The sequence below is a fragment of the Cherax quadricarinatus genome, chromosome 56 (assembly GCF_038502225.1).
Source record: "Cherax quadricarinatus isolate ZL_2023a chromosome 56, ASM3850222v1, whole genome shotgun sequence".
Classification (NCBI taxonomy): Eukaryota; Metazoa; Arthropoda; class Malacostraca; order Decapoda; family Parastacidae; genus Cherax; species Cherax quadricarinatus.
In genome coordinates, this window is record NC_091347.1 from 21,581,144 (window position 1) to 21,603,833 (window position 22,690).

The window sequence follows — 22,690 nt, forward strand, 5'->3', positions numbered from 1 at the left end:
TGACTATAAAAGAGGGGACTACATAGGGTTGAAGAACTTCCTGCGGGAGGTCCAGTGGGACAGAGAACTGGCAGGAAAGCCAGTAAATGAAATGATTTTTTTTTTTTTTTTTTTTATTCGCCGGTATGAAATGATGGAATATGTAACAACAAAATGCAAGGAGGCAGGGGAAAGGTTTATTCCCAAGGGCAACAGTAACAACGGGAAGACCAGAATGAGCCCCTGGTTTACCCGACGGTGTAAGGAGGCAAAAACAAAGTGCAATAGAGAATGGAAAAAGTACAGAAGGCAGAGAACACATGAAAATAGGAAGATCAGTCGCAGAGCCAGGAATGAGTATGCACAGGTAAGGAGGGAGGCCCAGCGACAGTATGAAAATGACATAGCATCGAGAATCAAGACTGACCCGAAACTGTTGTATAGCCACATCAGGAGGAAGACAACAGTCAAAGACCAGGTGATCAGATTAAGGACAGAAGGTGGAGAATTCACAAGAAATGATCAGGAGGTATGTGAGGAGCTGAACAGGAGATTTAAGGAAGTTTTTACAGTAGAGACAGGAAGGGCTGTGGGAAGACAGCACAGAAGGGAACATCAAGAGGGAATATACCAACAAGTGTTGGATGACATACAAACAACTGAGGAGGAGGTGAAGAAGCTCTTAAGTGACCTTGACACCTCAAAGGCGATGGGACCGGACAACATCTCCCCATGGGTCCTTAGAGAAGGAGCAGAGATGCTGTGCATGCCTTTAACCACAATTTTCAACACATCCCTTGAAACTGGGCAACTACCTGAGAAATGGAAGACAGCTAATGTAGTCCCCATATTTAAGAAAGGAAACAGAAACGAGGCACTAAACTACAGACCTGTGTCTCTGACATGTATTGTGTGCAAAGTCATGGAGAAGATTATCAGGAGGAGAGTGGTCGAACACCTGGAAAGGAACAAGATTATAAATGAAAACCAGCATGGGTTCATGGAAGGCAAATATTTTATCACCAACCTCCTGGAGTTTTATGACAAGGTAACAGAAGTAAGACACGAGAGAGAGGGGTGGGTAGATTGCGTTTTCCTAGACTGCAGGAAGGCCTTTGACACAGTTCCCCACAAGAGATTAGTGCAGAAGCTGGAGGATCAGGCGCATGTAAAAGGGAGGGCACTGCAATGGATAAGGGAATACCTGACAGGGAGGCAGCAACGAGTCATGGTACGTGAAGAGGTATCACAGTGGGCGCCTGTTACGAGCGGGGTTCCACAGGGGTCAGTTCTAGGACCAGTGCTATTTTTGATATATGTGAACGACATGATGGAAGGAATAGACTCTGAAGTGTCCCTGTTCGCAGATGACGTGAAGTTGATGAGAAGAATTAAATCGGACGAGGATGAGGCAGGACTGCAAAGAGACCTGGACATGTGGTCCAGTAACTGGCTTCTCGAATTCAATCCAGCCAAATGCAAAGTCATGAAGATTGGGGAGGGGCAAAGAAGACTGCAGACAGAGTATAGGCTCAGTGGACAAAGACTACAGACCTCACTCAGGGAGAAAGACCTTGGGGTGACCATAACACCGAGCACATCACCGGAGGCACAAATCAACCAAATAACTGCTGCAGCATACGGGCGCCTGGCAAACCTGAGAATAGCGTTCCGATACCTTAATAAGGAATCGTTCAAGACACTGTACACTGTGTATGTTAGGCCCATACTGGAGTATGCAGCACCAGTCTGGAACCCACACCTGGTGAAGCATGTCAAGAAGTTAGAGAAAGTACAAAGGTTTGCAACAAGGCTAGTCCCAGAGCTCAAGGGAATGTCGTACGAGGAAAGGTTAAGGGAAATCGGACTGATGACACTGGAGGACAGAAGGGTCAGGGGAGACATGATAACGACATACAAGATACTGCAGGGAATAGACAAGGTGGACAGAGATAGGATGTTCCAGAGAGGGGACACAGGGACAAGGGGTCACAACTGGAAGCTGAAGACTCAGACGAGTCACAGGGACATTAGGAAGTACAGTGGACCCCCGCTTAACGATCACCTCCAAATGCGACCAATTATGTAAGTGTATTTATGTAAGTGCGTTTGTACGTGTATGTTTCGGGGTCTGAAATGGGCTAATCTACTTCACAATATTCCTTATGGGAAAAAATTCGGTCAGTACTGGCACCTGAACATACTACTGGAATGAAAAAAGTTCGTTAACCGGGGGTCCACTGTATTTCTTCAGTCATAGAGTTGTCACCAAGTGGAATAGCCTAGCAAGTGAAGTAGTGGAGGCAGGAACCATACATAGTTTTAAGAAGAGGTATGACAAAGCTCAGGAAGCAGAGAGAGAGAGGACCCAGTAGCGATCAGTGAAGAGGAGCTGAGTCTCGACCCCTGCAACCACAATTAGGTGAGTACAATTAGGTGAGTACATGCATACACACACGCATACACACGCATACACACACGCATACACACATGCATACACACACACGCATACACACACATGCATACACATGCATACACACACACATACACACATGCATACACACACATACACACACATGCATACACACATGCATACACACACACGCACATGCGCACACACACACACACACAAACACCCACACACACACACACACACACACCCACACACACACACACACACACACACATATGTGAATGACATGATGGAAGGATTAGACTCAGAAGTGTCCCTGTTTGCAGATGATGTGAAGTTAATGAGGAGAATTAAATCAGATGAGGATCAGATAGGACTTCAAAGAGACCTGGACAGGCTGGGCACCTGGTCCAGCAACTGGCTTCTCGAATTTAACCCTGCCAAATGCAAAGTCATGAAGATTGGGGATGGGCAAAGAAGACCGCAGACGGAGTATAGGCTAGGTGGCCAAAGACTGCAAACCTCACTCAAGGAGAAAGATTTTGGGGTGAGTATAACATCGAGCATGTCTCCGGAACCACACATCAACCAGATAACTGCTGCAGCATATGGGCGCCTGGCAAACCTGAGAATAGCGTTCCAATACCTTGGTAAGGAATCGTTCAAGACACTGTACACCGTGTACGTCAGGCCCATACTGGAGTATGCAGCACCTGTTTGGAACCCACATTGATCAAGCACATCAAGAAATTAGAGAAAGTGCAAAGGTTTGCGACAAGGTTAGTTCCAGAGCTAAGGGGAATGTCCTACGAAGAAAGGTTAAGAGAAATCGGCCGGACAACACTGGAGGACAGGAGGGTTAGGGGAGACATGATAATGACATACAAAATACTGCATGGAATAGACAAGGTGGACAGAGACAGGATGTTCCAGAGGGGACACAGGAACAAGCGCTCACAATTGGAAGCTGAAGACCCAGATGAATCAAAGGGATGTTAGGAAGTATTTCTTCAGTCATAGAGTAGCCAGGAAGTGGAATAGCCTAGAAAGTGAGGCAGTGGAGGCAGGAACCATACATAGCTTTCAGATGAGGTATGATAAAGCTCATGGAGCAGGGAGAGAGGACCTAGTAGCACTCAGTGAAGAGGCGGGGCGAGGAGCTGAGTCTCGACCCCTGCAACCACAATTAGGTGAGTACACACACACATACCTCTTCTTTCAACGTACCAGCCGTATCCCACTGAGGCTGGGTGGCCCAAAACAAAAAAACGAAAGTTTCTCCTTTTAAATTTAGTAATATATACAGGAGAAGGGGTTACTAGCCCCTTGCTCCCGGCATTTTAGTCACCTCTTACGACACCCATGGCTTATGGAGGTACATATACAAAGGAATTCAGGGAAACTAGTTAGCCAGACTTAAGTCCTGGAGGTGGGAAACAGAGCCTGCACTCTGAAAGAGGGCTGCGGATGTTACACTTCCGATGATCATCTGAACTGTGATCTCAACACACTTCCAGCAAGACCACAATCAAGTGAATGCTGGTGAATGTTTCCTCATTTTTGGGGGCCATTCTAAATTCAAGGAAATTTAAAAATTCTACACTTAATAATATATTAGCGAGCAGAGGCTGTATGTTAATTAAATGATAACAAAAGGGATGAATAAAATAGTAGTTGAATAATATTTTTTGCTTTTTTAACAGGTTTACCTTCTGTTTTAAAGTGGCGGGTGTTGTTATATTCCTCGGACGAGGTGCTCAACACTACTGCAACGGCAAATGATTCACTTTCTTGTATGTTTTCAAAGGTGGGTGCCTCTTTAATTTTCTTTGTATTTATCTTGCTTGTAGACACAGAAGATGAGCTGTGTTTGTGTTGTCTCTTCCTTAATTGTTTTTACTTTATACAGCCTCTCCTCATTTAATGATGTACTCGTTTACCAATGAATCGGACTCATATGACTGTTATTATATGACTGGTTCTCTGACCAGTATGCATACCTAAGTAATAAATAATGTATATTAGAGCTGATTTCCTCTATCCTTTTTATTACAATGTACAGTACACTACTTTATAAACAGAAATGTTATAAATAGTGCAAAGGTGACATTAAAATAATATAAAAAATAGTTGACACAAACCCAGTACCATTATACTATGCTCCTCACTTAGCAACGAATTCGTTTACCAATGTGGTACAGTGGACCCCCGGTTAACGATATTTTTTCACTCCAGAAGTATGTTCAGGTGCCAGTACTGACCGAATTTGTTCCCATAAGGAATGTTGTGAAGTAGATTAGTTCATTTCAGACCTCCAAACATACACGTACAAACGCACTTACATAAATACACTTACATAATTGGTCGCATTCGGAGGTGATCATTATGCGGGGGTCCACTGTATTAGGAAAGGAACTCCGTCATTAAGTGAGAACAGGCTGTATAATTTTTAATGTTTTTATTGTTGTTTCTCTCGGACTGCATTCCCTACATCTAATAACTTCTTCAATATAGCTATCAACTGTGCTCATGTTTTTTAATTCATTAGCAAACTCTGAATCGGTTAGGGTTGAGACTGGGGCACATTAGATTATAAATTCCATGGAACAAGAGCCTTTCATCAGTTAGCATCAAGACACTCTTCATGAAGGACATTTCTGCTCATACTGTGACTAATAACTTTTTTTTCAGTTTTGTTTAACCTTAATCTTGAAAACATCTTTTATGCTGTATTAAGGTTGATAGAATTACTGATATGTTAAGTAAAAGAACACAAGTGTAACTAATGTGACATTTTATAGTGGCAACGTTTCACTCTCCAGGAATATAGTCAAGACATAATGGCTTGACAAAGCTCCTGGAAAGCAAAACGTTTCCACAATAAAATGCCACATTAGTTGTACACGTGTCCATTTACCCGAAATACAAACTGTCAATAACTATAACTCCTGTCCCATGTTTGCCTTCAGGGAGGGGACTATGACCTGGTGGTTGAAGGTTACAACACTGTCCAGGGCTGGGTTAGTTCAAACATCATGACACTAACAGTCGTGATGGACATCTCAGGCTTCGAACTGTCTGATGATGGGCGTATCATTGGTCCAGTAAGTGATAGCTGCTTTTTCTCGATATGCTTGTGTTAATAGTACTTTTGAAATTAATGTAGAAAAATTTTACATCAGTTTAAATTTAGACATGCTGTAAAAACCATTAGGATATATACCATAGATGAACAAAATTTTATGTTTTTTATTTTTAAACTGAAAAAGGTATCCCTGGATTCCCTAATGATACCTTTCTTTATAGTGCATGCAACAGGAATAATGAGGGCTGTCCTCAAATTCTAATGCAAGAAGCTGTAGAAATATGTATGCATTTTTTTTTTCAACAAGTCGGCCGTCTCCCACCGAGGCAGGGTGACCCAAAAACGAAAGAAAATCCCCAAAAAGAAAATACTTTCATCATTTAACACTTTCACCTCACTCACACATAATCACTGTTTTTGCAAAGGTGCTCAGAATACAACAGTTTAGAAGCATATACATATAAAGATACACAACATATCCCTCCAAACTGCCAATATCCCAAACCCCTCCTTTAAAGTGCAGGCATTGTACTTCCCATTTCCAGGACTCAAGTCCATCTATATAAAATAACTGGTTTCCCTGAATCCCTTCACTAAATATTACCCTGCTCACACTCCAACAGCTCGTCAGGTCCCAAATACCATTCATCTCCATTCACTCCTCTCTAACACACTCACGCATGCTTGCTGGAAGTCCAAGCCCCTCGCCCACAAAACCTCCTTTACCCCCTCCCTCCACCCTTTTCGAGGATGACCCCTACCCCGCCTTCTTTCCCCTACAGATTTATACGCTTTCCATGTCATTCTACTTTGATCCATTCTCTCTAAATGACCAAACCACCTCAACAGCTCCTCTTCAGCCCTCCGACTAATACTTTTATTAACTCCACACCTTCTCCTAATTTCCACACTCCGAATTTTCTGCATAATATTCACACCACACATTGCCCTTAGACAGGACATCTCCACTGCCTCTAACTGTCTCCTCGCTGCAGCATTTACAACCCAAGCTTCACACCCATATAAGAGTGTTGGTACTACTATACTTTCATACATTCCCTTCTTTGCCTCCATAGATAACGTTTTTTGTCTCCACATATACCTCAACGCACCACTCGCCTTTTTTTCCTTCATCAATTCTATGATTAACCTCATCCTTCATAGTTGTACAAGGAATATAATAGTTGAGTGTACATGCCAAAAGCCCCTTGTATGCAGAGCATTGCGGGCAAACTTAAAATTAACTTAAGATTAATTAGACAATAACAGATTAAATGGTCATTAGGTGAATTACAGTGATTACAATAGAACAATTTAAACAATTTACAATATGAAGTACAATTGAGTATTTAAAACGATGAAATTTGAACATTGCAATTTTGAAGCATACAGTTTTACAATAGAACAATTTACAATATGAAGTACAGTGGACCCCCGCATAACGATCACCTCCGAATGCGACCAATTATGTAAGTGTATTTATGTAAGTGCGTTTGTACGTGTATGTTTGGGGGTCTGAAATGGACTAATCTACTTCACAATATTCCTTATGGGAACAAATTCGGTCAGTACTGGCACCTGAACATACTTCTGGAGTGAAAAAATATCGTTAACCGGGGGTCCACTGTATTACAATTTAATATTCAAAACAATGAAATTTGAACATCCAGTTTTTTGAAGTAATGAGTACATGGTTGAGCAATCTTCAGCACAGTATTGAAATTGAGACATCATTGGTCCTTTTTTGTGTTGCTTTTGAGTATGTGACTTTAATGACTATATGACTATAAAGGAGGAGTTTGGGATATTGGGAGGTTGGAGGGATGTCTAAGCTGTTGTTTCTGAGCGTCTCTGCAAAGACAGTGCTTATGTATGAGTGATGGTGAAAGTATTGAATGATGAAAGTTTTTTCTTTCTTTTTGGGTCGCCCTGCCTCATTGGGAAACAGCTGACGTGTTAAAAAAATATATACAGTGGAACCCTCAAATATCGAACTTTCTTTGGTCCAGAAGGCTGTTCAAGTGCCTTTACCGAATGAATTTATTCCCATCAGGAATAATGTAAATTAGATTAGTCCATTTCAGACCCTCAAAAATACACTTATAAAAGCACTTACAAAAATACACTTACATAATTGGTCGTGTTGGGAGCAGTTCGATTTTTGAGGTTCCACTGTACATTACTATGTATGGATACATGTAGGCTTGTGTGTATATTTATACATGCATATACTGTGGTACCTCAGGATATGAACTTAATTCGTTCCAGGAGGCTGTTCGAGTGCCGATACTGAATGAATTTTTTCCCATACGGTATAGTGTAAATTAGATTTATCCATTTCAGACCCCCAAAAATACACTTACAAAAGCACTTACATAAATACATAAGTGTTCGAGTTTTGAGCTGTTCGTATCCTGAGGTACCATTGTACTATATTTGTCCATATACACATGCTGCATAAAACATCATTTGCTTCATAGCTTTTGTTATTCCTTGAGAATGTGATTGAGGTGATTACATTTAGCTTAATATTTAATATTTCTTGTAGGTTTAAGGTAAAAATTTCAAACTACACAGATGCCTCAACATACTATACTTCTAGTAATTGCTTGATTTTATGTTTCATTTTTTTTTCCTCTGAGATTTCCATTTATAAGCCAAAACACCTCTTCCAGTCAACTTTAGACTTTCAGAGTGGGTGTATTGTAACAGGGAGTATGTAGTTGGTAAAACTTTCAGCATGTGTAGGTGTCCTCTGCTCTAGAAGGCACCCCTTTAGAGTACCTTCTAGTGGTAAGATACAGTCACTAGTTTGTACCCCTTTAAAGTACCCTCTAGTGATTAGGTACGGTCACTAGTTTTTACTCCTTTGGAATACCTTCAGATAATTAGGTACAATCTCTAGTTTGTACTCCTTTAGAGTACCTTCTAGTGGTTAGGTACAGTCACTAGTTTGTACTCCTTTAGAGTACCTTCAAGTAATTAGGTACGATCACTAGTAGGTACTCCTTGAGAGCACCTACTGGTAATTAGGTACCCTGTGAAGTACAGCTTCAGAATTTCATGTTTCATGCAGAGAATCCCATTAAAGTTGCATAAAGTGAAGCTGTGCTTCTCAAATAAACTCTGACTTCACAAATAAGGAAAAGGGTAATGTGAATGTGAAAAATTAGTGTTGGTTTATGGGAAGAATAGGAAAGGTTTGAGAATTTTATTAATTTAATACTATCTGAGAGGTTTGGGATATCTGAGTGCCTCTGATAAGACAGTGATAGTGTGAATGATGGTGTTTCTTTTTTGGGTTACCCTGCCTCAGTGGGAGACAGCCAGCGTGTTAAAAAAAATTCTTTTTCAACACATTGGCTGTCTCCCACTGAGGCAGGGTGACCCAAAAAAGAAACACTTTCGCCATCATTCACACCTAATCACTGTCTTTACAGAGGCACCCCAGATATGACAGTTTAAATGTCATAAAATAGTTCACTCTAATGTAAAAAATAATATTGATTGTACAGTGGTACCTTGGGAAACAAACTTATTTTGTTCCAGAAGGCTGCTCGAGTGCTTATACCGAACGAATTTGTTCCCATAAGGAATAATGTAAATTAGATTAATCCGTTTCAGACCCCAAAAATACACTTACAAAAGCACTTACATAAATACACTTACATAATTGTTCAAGTTTTGAGCTGTTCGTATCCTGAGGTACCACTGTACGTATTTGTATTTATTTTTTCCTCCCAGAATGTTGTGAAAGTAGTGAATGCCAGTTTCACAGTGCTGCCGCCAATGTCATGCATAGTGATAGATTACGGTGATAACAGCACTGAAGAGTCATTTGGCTATAAGGATATGTGTGTCAACAAGTTCAACAACACCAACTACATTGGCCCGAGTTCAAATCCCTTGTTGGTGAATCATACTTATACGTAAGTATTCCCATCACCTTTGTATAGACCAACCAGTCTCCTAGAAGAATGTTGGGTCTTTATGATTATTTAAACCCATGGAAAATTGATATTGACATTAAATTGGAACATTAGTTTTGCATAAATTTCCATTCTTTTGAATGGTTCCCTGTTTTCTATTCAATTATTCAAATTCAGATTATTTCTTTGTATGAAGTACAGATTCTGTAGCTTACATGCTATAAAACATTGTTAGGCACAGAAGAAAGTCACTAATATGTAGTGCATTTCTGACAAACTAATTCTAATGCTTGAAGATTTAAGAATTAGACATAGATTATTAAGTATGGTTTCTTATGCAGTTAAATACAATCATATGAACAATAAGGAAGGTAGCTAATGAACAGTTAGTAAAATATTAAAAGTATGACTTATGATTTAGAACTGGTTCAGTGATTTTCAGTTTTTTGGAGTGACTGAAGAGAGATGGTGAAGATATGGGAAGTTATTTAGTTACAGTAGAACTATAATGGGACAAGATATATAACAATTTTCTATGGGAGTTGAAGGAAGACTGGAAGAAGAACAGGGACAGAGTTGGATGAGCTGGCTTTGTTTGACTTAGCTGGTATTAGAGAGAGATGAGGTACTTTTTAACAATATCTCTGAATCAGTTAGCTGACAGGAGATCTTTCGATGTTCCAGGCAATGAATTCAAGATCTGGGGGCCTTTTATGTTCATTGAGTTTTTGCATAAATTGAGTCGGACACGGGGAGGATGTCAAAGAGGGTTTTGTGTCTTGTGTTATGTCTTTGTGTTCTATTGTAGCTATCAGTTTAGTCACACCTTGAATCAGTCATATATATACAGGTGAGTAGCACATGTACAACAGGTTAGGTTCTTAGCTACTGCTGTAAAGTAAAAATCTCTGTAAAGTGAAACAGCTTTTTTTCACTTACAAATGCATATAAAAGTCTGATAACATGTTTACGCTATCATATATTATGCGAGCCTAGGTAGTAGGCCGGTAGACAGCAACCGCCCAGGGAGGTACTACCGTCCTGCTAAGTTAGTGTAAAACATGGTGGTAGGATTGCTGGTGTCTTTTCTCTCTCATAAACATGCAAAATTTCAGGTATGTCTTGGTACTTCTTCTTGCACTTAGGTCACACTATACATACATGTTTTTTTTTTTTCCAACAAACCGGCCATATCCCACCAAGGCAGGGTAGCCCAAAAAGAAAAATGAAAGTTTCTCTTTTTAAATTTAGTAATTTATACAGGAGAAGGGGTTACTAACCCCTTGCTCCCGGCATTTTAGCCGCCTCTTACAACACGCATGGCTTACGGAGGAAGAATTCTGTTCCACTTCCCCATGGAGGTAAGAGGAAATAAACAAGAACAACAACTAGAAAGAAAATAGAAGAAAACCCAGAGGGGTGTGTATATATATTCTTGTACATGTATGTGTAGTGTGACCTAAGTGTAAGTAGAAGTAGCAAGAAGTACCTGAAATCTTGCATGTTTGTGAGACAGAAAAAAGACACCAGCAATCCTACCATCATGTAAAACAATTACAGGCTTTCATTTTACACTCACTTGGCAGGATGGCAGTACTTCCCTGGGTGGTTGCTGTTTACCAACCTACTACCTATAAATATACATTTTTTTTTTTTTTTCAACAAGTTGGTCGTCTCCCACCGAGGCAGGGTGATCCAAAAAAAAAAAAAGAAAGAAAATCCCCAAAAAGAAAATACTTTCATCATCATTCAACACTTTCACCACACTCACACATTATCACTGCTTTTGCAGAGGTGCTCAGAATACAACAGTTTAGAAGCATATACGTATAAAGATACACAACATATCCCTCCAAACTGCCAATATTCCAAACCCCTCCTTTAAAGTGCAGGCATTGTACTTCCCATTTCCAGGACTCAAGTCCGACTATAAGAAAATAACCGGTTTCCCTGAATCCCTTCACTAAATATTACCCTGCTCACACTCCAACAGATCGTCAGGTCCCAAGTATCCATTCACTCCTATCTAACACGCTCATACACGCTTGCTGGAAGTCCAAGCCCCTCGCCCACAAAACCTCCTTTACCCCGTCTTTCCAACCCTTTCGAGGACGACCCCTACCCCTCTTTCCTACCCCTATAGATTTATATGCTTTCCATGTCATTCTACTTTGATCCATTCTCTCTAAATGACCAAACCACCTCAACAACCCCTCTTCTGCCCTCTGACTAATGCTTTTATTAACTCCACACCTTCTCCTAATTTCCACACACTGAATTTTCTGCATAATATTTACACCACACATTGCCCTTAGACAGGACATCTCCACTGCCCCAACCGTCTCCTCGCTGCTGCATTTACCACCCAAGCTTCACATCCATATAAGAGTGTTGGTACTACTATACTTTCATACATTCCCTTCTTTGCCTCCATAGATAACGTTTTTTGACTCCACATATACCTCAACGCACCACTCACCTTTTTTCCCTCATCAATTCTATGATTAACCTCATCCTTCATAAATCCATCCGCCGACACGTCAACTCCCAAGTATCTGAAAACATTCACTTCTTCCATACTCCTCCTCCCCAATTTGATATCCAATTTTTCTTTATCTAAATCATTTGATACCCTCATCACCTTACTCTTTTCTATGTTCACTTTCAACTTTCTACCTTTACACACATTCTCAAACTCATCCACTAACCTTTGCAATTTTTCTTTAGAATCTCCCATAAGCACAGTATCATCAGCAAAAAGTAACTGTGTCAATTCCCATTTTGAATTTGATTCCCCATAATTTAATCCCACCCCTCTCCCGAACACCCTAGCATTTACTTCTTTTACAACCCCATCTATAAATATATTAAACAACCATGGTGACATTACACATCCCTGTCTAAGACCTACTTTTACCGGGAAGTATTCTCCCTCTCTTCTACACACCCTAACCTGAGCCTCACTATCCTCATAAAAACTCTTTACAGCATTTAGTAACTTACCACCTATTCCATAAACTTGCAACATCTGCCACATTGCTCCTCTATCCACTCTATCATATGCCTTTTCTAAATCCATAAATGCAATAAAAACTTCCCTACCTTTATCTAAATACTCTTCACATATATGTTTCAATGTAAACACTTGATCTACACATCCCCTACCCACTCTGAAGCCTCCTTGATCATCCGCAATTCTACATTCTGTCTTACCTCTAATTCTTTCAATTATAACTCTACCGTATACTTTTCCTGGTATACTCAGTAAACTTATTCCTCTGTAATTTTTACAATCTCTTTTGTCCCCTTTCCCTTTATATAAAGGGACTATACATGCTCTCCGCCAATCCCTAGGTATCTTCCCCTCTTTCATACATTTATTAAACAAAAGTACCAACCACTCCAACACTATATCCCCCCCTGCTTTTAACATTTCTGTCATGATCCCATCAGTTCCAGCTGCTTTACCCCCTTTCGTTCTACGTAATGCCTCACGTACCTCCACCACACTTACATTCTGCTCTTCTTCACTCCTAAAAGATGGTATACCTCCCTGGCCAGTGCATGAAATTACCGCCTCCCTTTCTTCCTCAACATTTAAGTTCCTCAAAATATTCTCGCCATCTACCCAATACCTCCCTCTCCCCATCTACTAACTCCCCTACTCTGTTTTTAACGGACAAATCCATACTTTCCCTAGACTTTCTTAACTAGTTTAACTCACTCCAAAATTTTTTCTTATTTTCATTAAAATTTCTTGACAGTGCCTCTCCCACTCTTTCATCTGCTCTCCTTTTGCACTCTCTCACCACTCTCTTCACCTTTCTTTTACTCTCCATATACTCTGCTCTTCTTATAACACTTCTGCTTTGTAAAAACATACATGTACAAGCATATATATGCACACCCCTCTGGGTTTTCTTCTGTTTTCTTACTAGTTCTTATTCCTGTTTATTTCCTCTTATCTCCATGGGGAAGTGGAATAGAATTGTTCCTCTGTAAGCCATGCATGTTGTAGGGGCTAGTAACCCCTTCTCCTGTATAAATTACTAAATTTAAAAAAAGAAACTTTTGTTTTTCTTTTTGGGTCACTCTGCCTTGGTGGGATATGGCCGGTTTGTTGAAAGAAAGTTGAAAGAAGATATTATGTGAGCAACAGAGCTAGGCCTAAAAAATGCATATATGTACAGTACATACATTAATTGCCTTAAAATATTTTCACCCATAGCTTATAGTGAATGGTGAATATATTTATTGTAGGAAGTCTGAATAAATGAAGATTGGATATACGTAACTGAAAAACCACAGCATTACTGAAACACTGTAAAATGAGGTGCTGTAAAGCCAGTTCCATTTATGTTACATTATATTTTTCATCAGAAGAAATGCAAAAAATTCTTCAGATTGTGGGTCTTAGTAAAATGATTATGTATATGCATTGGTGAATTTTTGGGTCAGTAATTTATGTTTTTTCTCTTATACTCCAGTGCAGAGGGAATATACCAAGTAAGAGGGCTTGCTGTGGATCTGAGATATTCCTTCAATACTCAGCTGCAGGTCGTGATTGCAAACTTACCTTGCAATATGCCGGATGTTCAGATAGTCAATAAGGCTCCATTGTTCACCCAGCCAGAGACAAACTGGAAATCCATGCCATTTGTAAAGTCTACTAAAGCAAAAATTGAGTGTAATAAAACTGTACCAGTAAGGTAAGATTGAATTGTTCCAGTCACACTGTACCATGCAATCACACAACCTTATTTATTTCTGTGGTATTGAAAATGTAGTTTACATGTATTAAAATATTGTTAAGCACAAAAGAAGGTCAACAGCATGCAGTGCATTTTGATCAGACTAATCAATCAATCAATCAAGTTTGTTCTCTGTAAAGATTACTAATGTTCACACACTACTGAAGACTAGACACAGGTTATTGAGTAATTTTTTTAATGCAAAGTGAGGTAGCTAAGTGAACATTAGTTTAATTTTAATTACTCATTGTAAGTTAAATGGAATTTCTTAAAGATACATTGAGAAAGAATAAAAAGGCACAATACCGTTACAATACACAAATAACGCACACAAAGGAGACCAAAACTTGTGATGACATTTTGATCCAATTTGGACCATTAACTAGTCAACTGTTAGTGGTTTAGGTCAGACCTAAACGTCACAAGTTTCATTCTCATATATGCGGATTATTTTTGATACGTTGAATTTTGCTAGTAGTTTTATTAGATTTATACAGTATCTGCCAAGTAAATTTACTCAAATTTAATGAATACATTTTATTTTATATTGATGGCTTCCCAGCCTGGAATACACACAAACATAACTTAATAATTTCTCAAAGTACATATACCCAGAGGCGTCGCTAGAGTTGGTGTCACCCGGGACGGAATCTCTAGTGTCACCTGGGGCAGCATCTTTGGTGTCACCCCCATGAAATTCAAGGGTGGGAGTATGAGGGGGGGTAAACTTCAGTTATGTCACTACTGCATGATCAGTGACTAATGTTTAACAATGTGAACGTTTAAGGGCCATAAACTGAACAGGAGAATACTTCTCAACTTTATTAATGATAAAATAAATAATCATAGTAATAATGAGGAAACATAAACTCAAATACCACTTTGAGTATAGCCAACAGATCCTACATTTATTCATCCTCAACAATACAAAAACAAAAAATAAAAAAAAAACTTGAAAAATAATGAAAAACATTGCAATATCAGAGAAACACTAGTTCCGATTTGACCTTGAGTACAGGTAACATCTCAGTAAATCTGATCTTACATTTCCTTGCCTTCAGTTATGCAAAATCATCTGTCACATCATCAAAATCAATGATTTTCCCTATACATGTATAGGCTTATTTGTACTTTGTTAATATATAATAGGCTATATAGAAATGAAGGATTCTTCTCTTATGTTGGTGCAGCACTGTTTTGGGCATTAGTGTCACCTTCTTTAGAGGCTCTATGGTGTCACCCCCTAAATGGTGTCACCTGGGGTGCCCCCCCCCCCTTATGACACCTCTGCATATACCACATTTTCCGGCATATAAAGCTCGCTCTTTTTTCCACAAAAAGTCTTGGAAAAATCATCCTGCCCCTTGTATGGTCAAGGTCAGGGTTAAGGGTAGGCTTAGGGTTACACTTTAGCAGTTGTTTACTAATGTTACATTACATCTGCTTAAAAACATCATTGTGTATGCCAAAAAATAAGGTATGTAGGAACTTTGGAGAAAGTCATATGTACACATCTGTCTGTGCTTCAGCCACTAACATATACGAATCAGCTGCACAAGTGTGTATGTACATTTTGTTGTACAGATGTTGGGGCATTTGAACCTGTTGTATGTATACATGGCTTGCTTGCCACTCATCTAGCTTGTACGTATATAATCTCAATTTATACATCATAGCGGAAGGGCCACTAATCTTTTCTCCTCCTCGTATTATCTACTCAACATCTAGTTCTATATCTTTCTGTCCTTCCCTAATCTTCCTTTCCCCTCCTTACCATATTCTTTGGTCAGTAATTGTTGTATCTTAACTCCTCAAATAAGTTATAATGAAAGAATAGCAAATAAATTAATGAATCATTGAGTCTCTGATACATGTATTCTTAAGATAAATTATAATATTGTTCAATGTAAATTTATTTAGCAATTTTTAAAAGTACAGTAGGTGTTAATCACATATGTATGAAGCACTTTTACAAAAAAATGAATACATATATTACAAGCTAAACCCTGAAGATGGGACACTGAGCATAACTCCACCACTGTGACAACAGATTTGTGGGTTTTCTGATAACTTGCTGTTGGGGTGTGAGCAAGGTAACATTAATGAAGGGATTCAGGAAAACTGGTTAACTGAGGTGGGAAGTACAGTGCTCACACTCTGAAGGATGGGTGTGTATGTTGCAATTCAGAAGGCATTTTTGGCAAGATGGGTATTAAATAAGTGATAGTGAATGAATTTTTCTCTTTGGGTCATCTTACCATGGTGGAAAATGGCTAATATGGTAAAAAAAAAACTGAGCAATTTTGTTTAACTTCTTTAAGCCTATAGGATGAACTAGCTGTTTTTCAAGTGGACATTTTAATTTGTCCAGTGGTTTAAGCAGTGTTTTCATAAACAACTGTAATAATGGTTTACTGTAATTCAAAGCTGTAGCAATAAAAAATTTTTTTTCAATGAACTGGCCATATCCCACCAAAGCAGGGTCATCTAAAAAGAAAAACAAAAGTGTTTCTTTTTAAATTTAGTAGTTTATATGCTATTATTATTAATTTATACTATAAAGGGGGGGATATTGGCAATTTGGAGGGACATCTAAACTGTTGTATCTGAGCGCCTCTGCAAAGGCAGTGATTATGTGTAAGTGATGGTGAAAGTGTTGAATGATGATGAAAGTTTCTACTGTCTTTTTGGGTTTATCTAACTTTTTGGGTCACCCTGCCTTGGTGGGAAATGACTGACGTGTTAAAAAAAAAATTATACAGGAGAAAGGGTTACTAGCCCCTTACTCCCAGTATTTTAGTCACCTCTTATGATATGTAAACTTTGCCAGATGGACTATTGTCACACCTTGCATCATTAAGTACTGGAATGTGATCAAATTAATGAATTCAGAGCCAACCCACTCAGAAATGTTCCAGATATCTCAAAGTATTTTTATCCACAGTGGTATATTACTAACCATTCTGGAAAAAATACCCTGTATTTGCTCACTGTAAATAAAGATAATATTTGCATTAATAACTCATTGCAATTGTGATTAGGTGTAGAAGTGTGAATGGTTCATTACCTCTGTAACTTGTTCAGCTATCAAAACTTTGGGGCCCAGTGATTGGGCCTATTATTTTTTTTTATTATTATCACACTGGCCGATTCCCACCAAGGCAGGGTGGCCCGAAAAAGAAAAACTTTCACCATCATTCACTCCATCACTGTCTTGCCAGAAGGGTGCTTTACACTACAGTTTTTAAACTGCAACATTAACACCCCTCCTTCAGAGTGCAGGCACTGTACTTCCCATCTCCAGGACTCAAGTCCAGCCTGCCGGTTTCCCTGAACCCCTTCATAAATGTTACTTTGCTCACACTCCAACAGCACGTCAAGTATTAAAAACCATTTGTCTCCATTCACTCCTATCAAACACGCTCACGCATGCCTGCTGGAAGTCCAAGCCCCTCGCACACAAAACCTCCTTTACCCCCTCCCTCCAACCTTTCCTAGGCCGACCCCTACCCCGCCTTCCTTCCACTACAGACTGATACACTCTTGAAGTCACTCTGTTTCGCTCCATTCTCTCTACATGTCCGAACCACCTCAACAACCCTTCCTCAGCCCTCTGGACAACAGTTTTGATAATCCCGCACCTCCTCCTAACTTCCAAACTACGAATTCTCTGCATTATATTCACACCACACATTGCCCTCAGACATGACATCTCCACTGCCTCCAGCCTTCTCCTCACTGCAACATTCATCACCCATGCTTCACACCCATATAAGAGCGTTGGTAAAACTATACTCTCATACATTCCCCTCTTTGCCTCCAAGGACAAAGTTCTTTGCCTCCACAGACTCCTAAGTGCGCCACTCACCCTTTTCCCCTCATCAATTCTATGATTCACCTCATCTTTCATAGACCCATCCGCTGACACGTCCACTCCCAAATATCTGAATACATTCACCTCCTCCATACTCTCTCCCTCCAATCTGATATCCAATCTTTCATCACCTAATCTTTTTGTTATCTTCATAACCTTACTCTTTCCTGTATTCACTTTTAATTTTCTTCTTTTGCACACCCTACCAAATTCATCCACCAATCTCTGCAACTTCTCTTCAGAATCTCCCAAGAGCACAGTGTCATCAGCAAAGAGCAACTGTGACAACTCCCACTTTATGTGTGATTCTTTATCTTTTAACTCCACGCCTCTTGCCAAGACCCTCGCATTTACTTCTCTTACAACCCCATCGATAAATATATTAAACAACCACGGTGACATCACACATCCTTGTCTAAGGCCTACTTTTACTGGGAAATAATTTCCCTCTTTCCTACATACTCTAACTTGTGCCTCACTATCCTCGTAAAAACTCTTCACTGCTTTCAGTAACCTACCTCCTTCACCATACACCTGCAACATCTGCCACATTGCCCCCCTATCCACTCTGTCATACGCCTTTTCCAAATCCATAAATGCCACAAAGACCTCTTTAGCCTTATCTAAATACTGTTCACTTATATGTTTCACTGTAAACACCTGGTCCACACACCCCCTACCTTTCGTAAAGCCTCCTTGTTCATCTGCTATCCTATTCTCCGTCTTACTCTTAATTCTTTCAATAATAACTCTACCATACACTTTACCAGGTATACTCAACAGACTTATCCCCCTATAATTTTTGCACTCTCTTTTGTCCCCTTTGCCTTTATACAAAGGAACTATGCATGCTCTCTGCCAATCCCTAGGTACCTTACCCTCTTCCATACATTATTAAATAATTGCACCAACCACTCCAAAACTATATCCCCACCTGCTTTTAACATTTCTATCTTTATCCCATCAATCCCAGCTGCCTTACCCCCTTTCATTTTACCTACTGCCTCACGAACTTCCCCCACACTCACAACTGGCTCTTCCTCACTCCTACAAGATGTTATTCCTCCTTGCCCTATACACGAAATCACAGCTTCCCTATCTTCATCAACATTTAACAATTCCTCAAAATATTCCCTCCATCTTCCCAATACCTCTAACTCTCCATTTAATAACTCTCCTCTCCTATTTTTAACTGACAAATCCATTTGTTCTCTAGGCTTCCTTAACTTGTTAATCTCACTCCAAAACTTTTTCTTATTTTCAACAAAATTTGTTGATAACATTTCACCCACTCTCTCATTTGCTCTCTTTTTACATTGCTTCACCACTCTCTTAACCTCTGTAATCTTTTTGACTACCACCAACAGGAAGAGTATGGGGTTCATAACAAAGATATTAAACTAACTGTTATGATATGCATGGCTTAGAGGAAGAATTAAAAAATGTATGTATCTTCAAAAATTCTCTTCCTCTAACACATTATCTGAATGTATTTTAGCCGCTGGTGGAGCATTCTTCAAGTTAACAGTACAACTGGAGAGCCACAAATGGATGTTGTTGTGGAGAATATTCTGCCATCGTGGAACTACTCTCAGCTGCAGATCCCACCATTGTTCCTAGACCTGGGAGTGTACAAGCTCTCATATTGGATTCGACTGAATGCTTCAAAAGTCTTTCCACTTCAGAGGGCAGATTATACATATCTTCAAGTTACTCCAGTTAGTCTGAACATGTTTTCAGTATATTTCGTAGCATTTTCATGAGCCCTTGGTCACATTCTAGCTGTTCTGAGAATATAATGGAGGGCTCACAAAAGTGTCTGGAATCTAATTATTCTGTATTCCATTGTGGTTAAATTACTTATGTATTCTATTCTGAAGAATTGTAAAAAAAATAAAATATTAAGGTTTGTATTTTTTTCATAGTCACCCCTGAGAGCAGTGATTATGGATGGGTCGGTGTTCAGTGTGAGTCGTGGCTATGGTCAGTCCCTGGTTCTCAGTCCCCAAGAACTCTCCGTTGATCCTGATAACCCATCTGATAAGGTTTGTTAACATGTTTTGTCTTTTCTTAATTTTTTTTCAATGCACTAGCCATATCCCACTGATGTAGGGTGACCTAAAAAGAAAAGTGAAAGTTTTTCTTTTTCTCATTTTTCGTAGCTTATACAAGAGAAGGGATTACTAGCACTTTGCATTTTAGTCCCCTCTTACAGCATGCATGGCTTACGGAAGAAGAATTCTGTTCCACTTCCCCATGGAGAGAAGACAAAATAAACAAGAACTAGTAAGAAAATAGAAGAAAACCCAGAGGGGTGTGTATATATATGCTCGTACATGCATGTGTAGTGTGACCTAAGTGTAAATAGAAGTAGCAATTCATACCTGAAATCTTTCATGTTTATGAGACAAAAAGACCCCAGTAATCCTACCATCATGTAAAACAATTACAGGCTTCCATTTTACATTCAGTTGGCAGGAGGGTAATACCTCCCTGGGAGGTTGCTGTCTACCAACCTACTACCTAGAATTATATATATACTATGTCACGCTGAATAGGTAAAACTTACGATTTTGGCCTAAATAGCAACACTCTTCTTGCTGTATAAGGCAAGTGAAAATTTGTGTATGCAATAATTTTGCAAAAATCATCCTGAACCTAGCAAAAAAATGTATTTCATTGTGTATACTTGGTGAGTTGATATTAGTGTTGTATTGAAGTATTTTCTCCTGGCTCCAGAGAGCCAGGAATTCTGCTGGAATGGATTAATGGCATTTCAGTTAATTTCAGTGAGGAAAATTTATTTGTTATACAAGCAAAATGAGTTACTAGCTGAGTCACGGAATGAATTATACTCGTAAGTCAAGGTACTACTGTAGTGAGGAAGTATGTACAAAACATATAACAGTAGTACAATTAGTAAAATTAGTAGTGGGAATGGTATTATCTCGGCATGATACACTGTTACTATAAAAGCTCCTGTATTGGGAGAGTATTTCAGGCAAACTTAGGACTAACTTAAGATTAATTAGACATTAACTATATTAGGAATTTTATGTTTACAGTCATTTGGGTGAATGTAAGTGTAAAATGGGAAAAACACAAATCCGGTTAACTGGTTTTCCCCGAATCCCTTCATAAATATTACCTGTCAAACACTCCTACAGCACATCAAGTTGTAAAAATCACTTGCCTCCACTTCCTTCTATCTAACACACTCACATGCATCTACTGGATATCCACGCCCCTTGCATTTTATATTCGACATATGACTGTGTGTAATGCTAATTTTTTTTTTATTTTGTGCCTCAGAACTTCACAGTTAAATGGTGGTGTCGGCAAATAGCCCCGACGATGGAAACATACCAAATGAACAGTACTACTGGCATGACAGCAGTTTACAACTTACAATCAGTGCCCGCTCCAAGAGCTGCACAAAATCTAACCAAAGGAGGATGCTTCGGTGTGGGTGCAGGTAATGGCAAATGATTAAAAATAATGTTATTGATTTCCATCAGAATGCATAGAGGTTACAGTGAAAGGGTTTACAGTTTTCACGGTTACATGTTGGTTGTTACATGTTGGTTGTTACAGGTAGGTTGTTACAGGTTGGTTGGTTACAGATTGGTTGGTTACAGATTGGTTGGTTACAGATTGGTTGGTTACAGGTTGGTTAATTACAGATTGGTTAGTTACAGGTTGGTTAGTTACAGATTGGTTTGTTACAAGTTGATTTGTTACAGGTTGGTTAGTTACAGATTGGTTTGTTACAGGTTAGTTAGTTACAGATTGGTTTGTTGCAGTTGGTTAGTTACAGATTGGTTTGTTACAGGTTAGTTGTCACAGGTTGGTTTGTTACAGGTTGATTTGTTACAAATTCTTTTGTTACAGGTTGGTTTGTTACAGATTGGTTTGTTAAAGATCGGTTGGTTACAGATTGGTTTGTTACAAGTTGGTTGGTTGCAGGTTGGTTACTTACAGGTTGGTTGGTTTATTACAAATTGGTTTGTTACAGGTTGATTGGTTGCAGGTTAGTTTGTTACAGGTTGGGTTGTTACAGATTGGTTTGTTACAGGTTGATTTGTTACAGGTTGGTTTGTTACAGGTTGGTTTATTACTGGTTAGTTTGTTACAGGTTGAATGGTTGCAGGTTCAAGAATACGTTATATTGCATATTCTAAGAAAAGTTTATTTTTATGTGAAGCAACTTTAATTTATTAATGAATGAAGATGTGTTTTCCATAGTACCATATAACCTGCCCACAGGTTATTTTTTTCCATAATATACAATGTGTGATTTTTTTTTTCATCAAACTGCCCATATCCCACCACAGTTGGGTGACCTAAAAAAAAGAGCTAAAGTTTCTCTTTTTAACTTTAGTAATGTATACAGGAGAAGGGGTTACTAGCCCCTTGCTCCCGGCATGTTAGTTGCCTCTTACGATACGCATGGCAATGTATGATTTACATGTTATAAAATACTGTTAAGTATACTGTATACTTATAAGTATACTGTTAAATACTGCCTCAGTGGGAGACGGCCGACTTGTTGAAAAAAAAGATGGCTGAACATTTCTGGCAGACTAATACAAATGCTTACACACTACTTAAAATTAGACAAAGGTTATGGACTGATCAGTTTTAATTATTCATAATTTT

The 22,690-nt window shown here is 39.1% G+C and overlaps 1 protein-coding gene across 2 annotated transcripts in view; it reads left to right on the forward strand.

The window, feature by feature from the left end:
• LOC128700790 (polycystin-1-like protein 2) overlaps positions 1-22,690 on the forward strand; it is a 102,631-nt gene that overhangs the window by 33,824 nt on the left and 46,117 nt on the right. For both annotated transcript variants that reach the window (XM_070097182.1, XM_070097183.1), the window contains 7 exons: positions 4,096-4,199; positions 5,362-5,496; positions 9,222-9,406; positions 13,894-14,115; positions 19,530-19,749; positions 19,957-20,076; positions 21,344-21,506. In XM_070097182.1, coding sequence (XP_069953283.1) covers positions 4,096-4,199; positions 5,362-5,496; positions 9,222-9,406; positions 13,894-14,115; positions 19,530-19,749; positions 19,957-20,076; positions 21,344-21,506 — 1,149 coding nt within the window. The remainder of the gene's footprint in view (positions 1-4,095; positions 4,200-5,361; positions 5,497-9,221; positions 9,407-13,893; positions 14,116-19,529; positions 19,750-19,956; positions 20,077-21,343; positions 21,507-22,690) is intronic.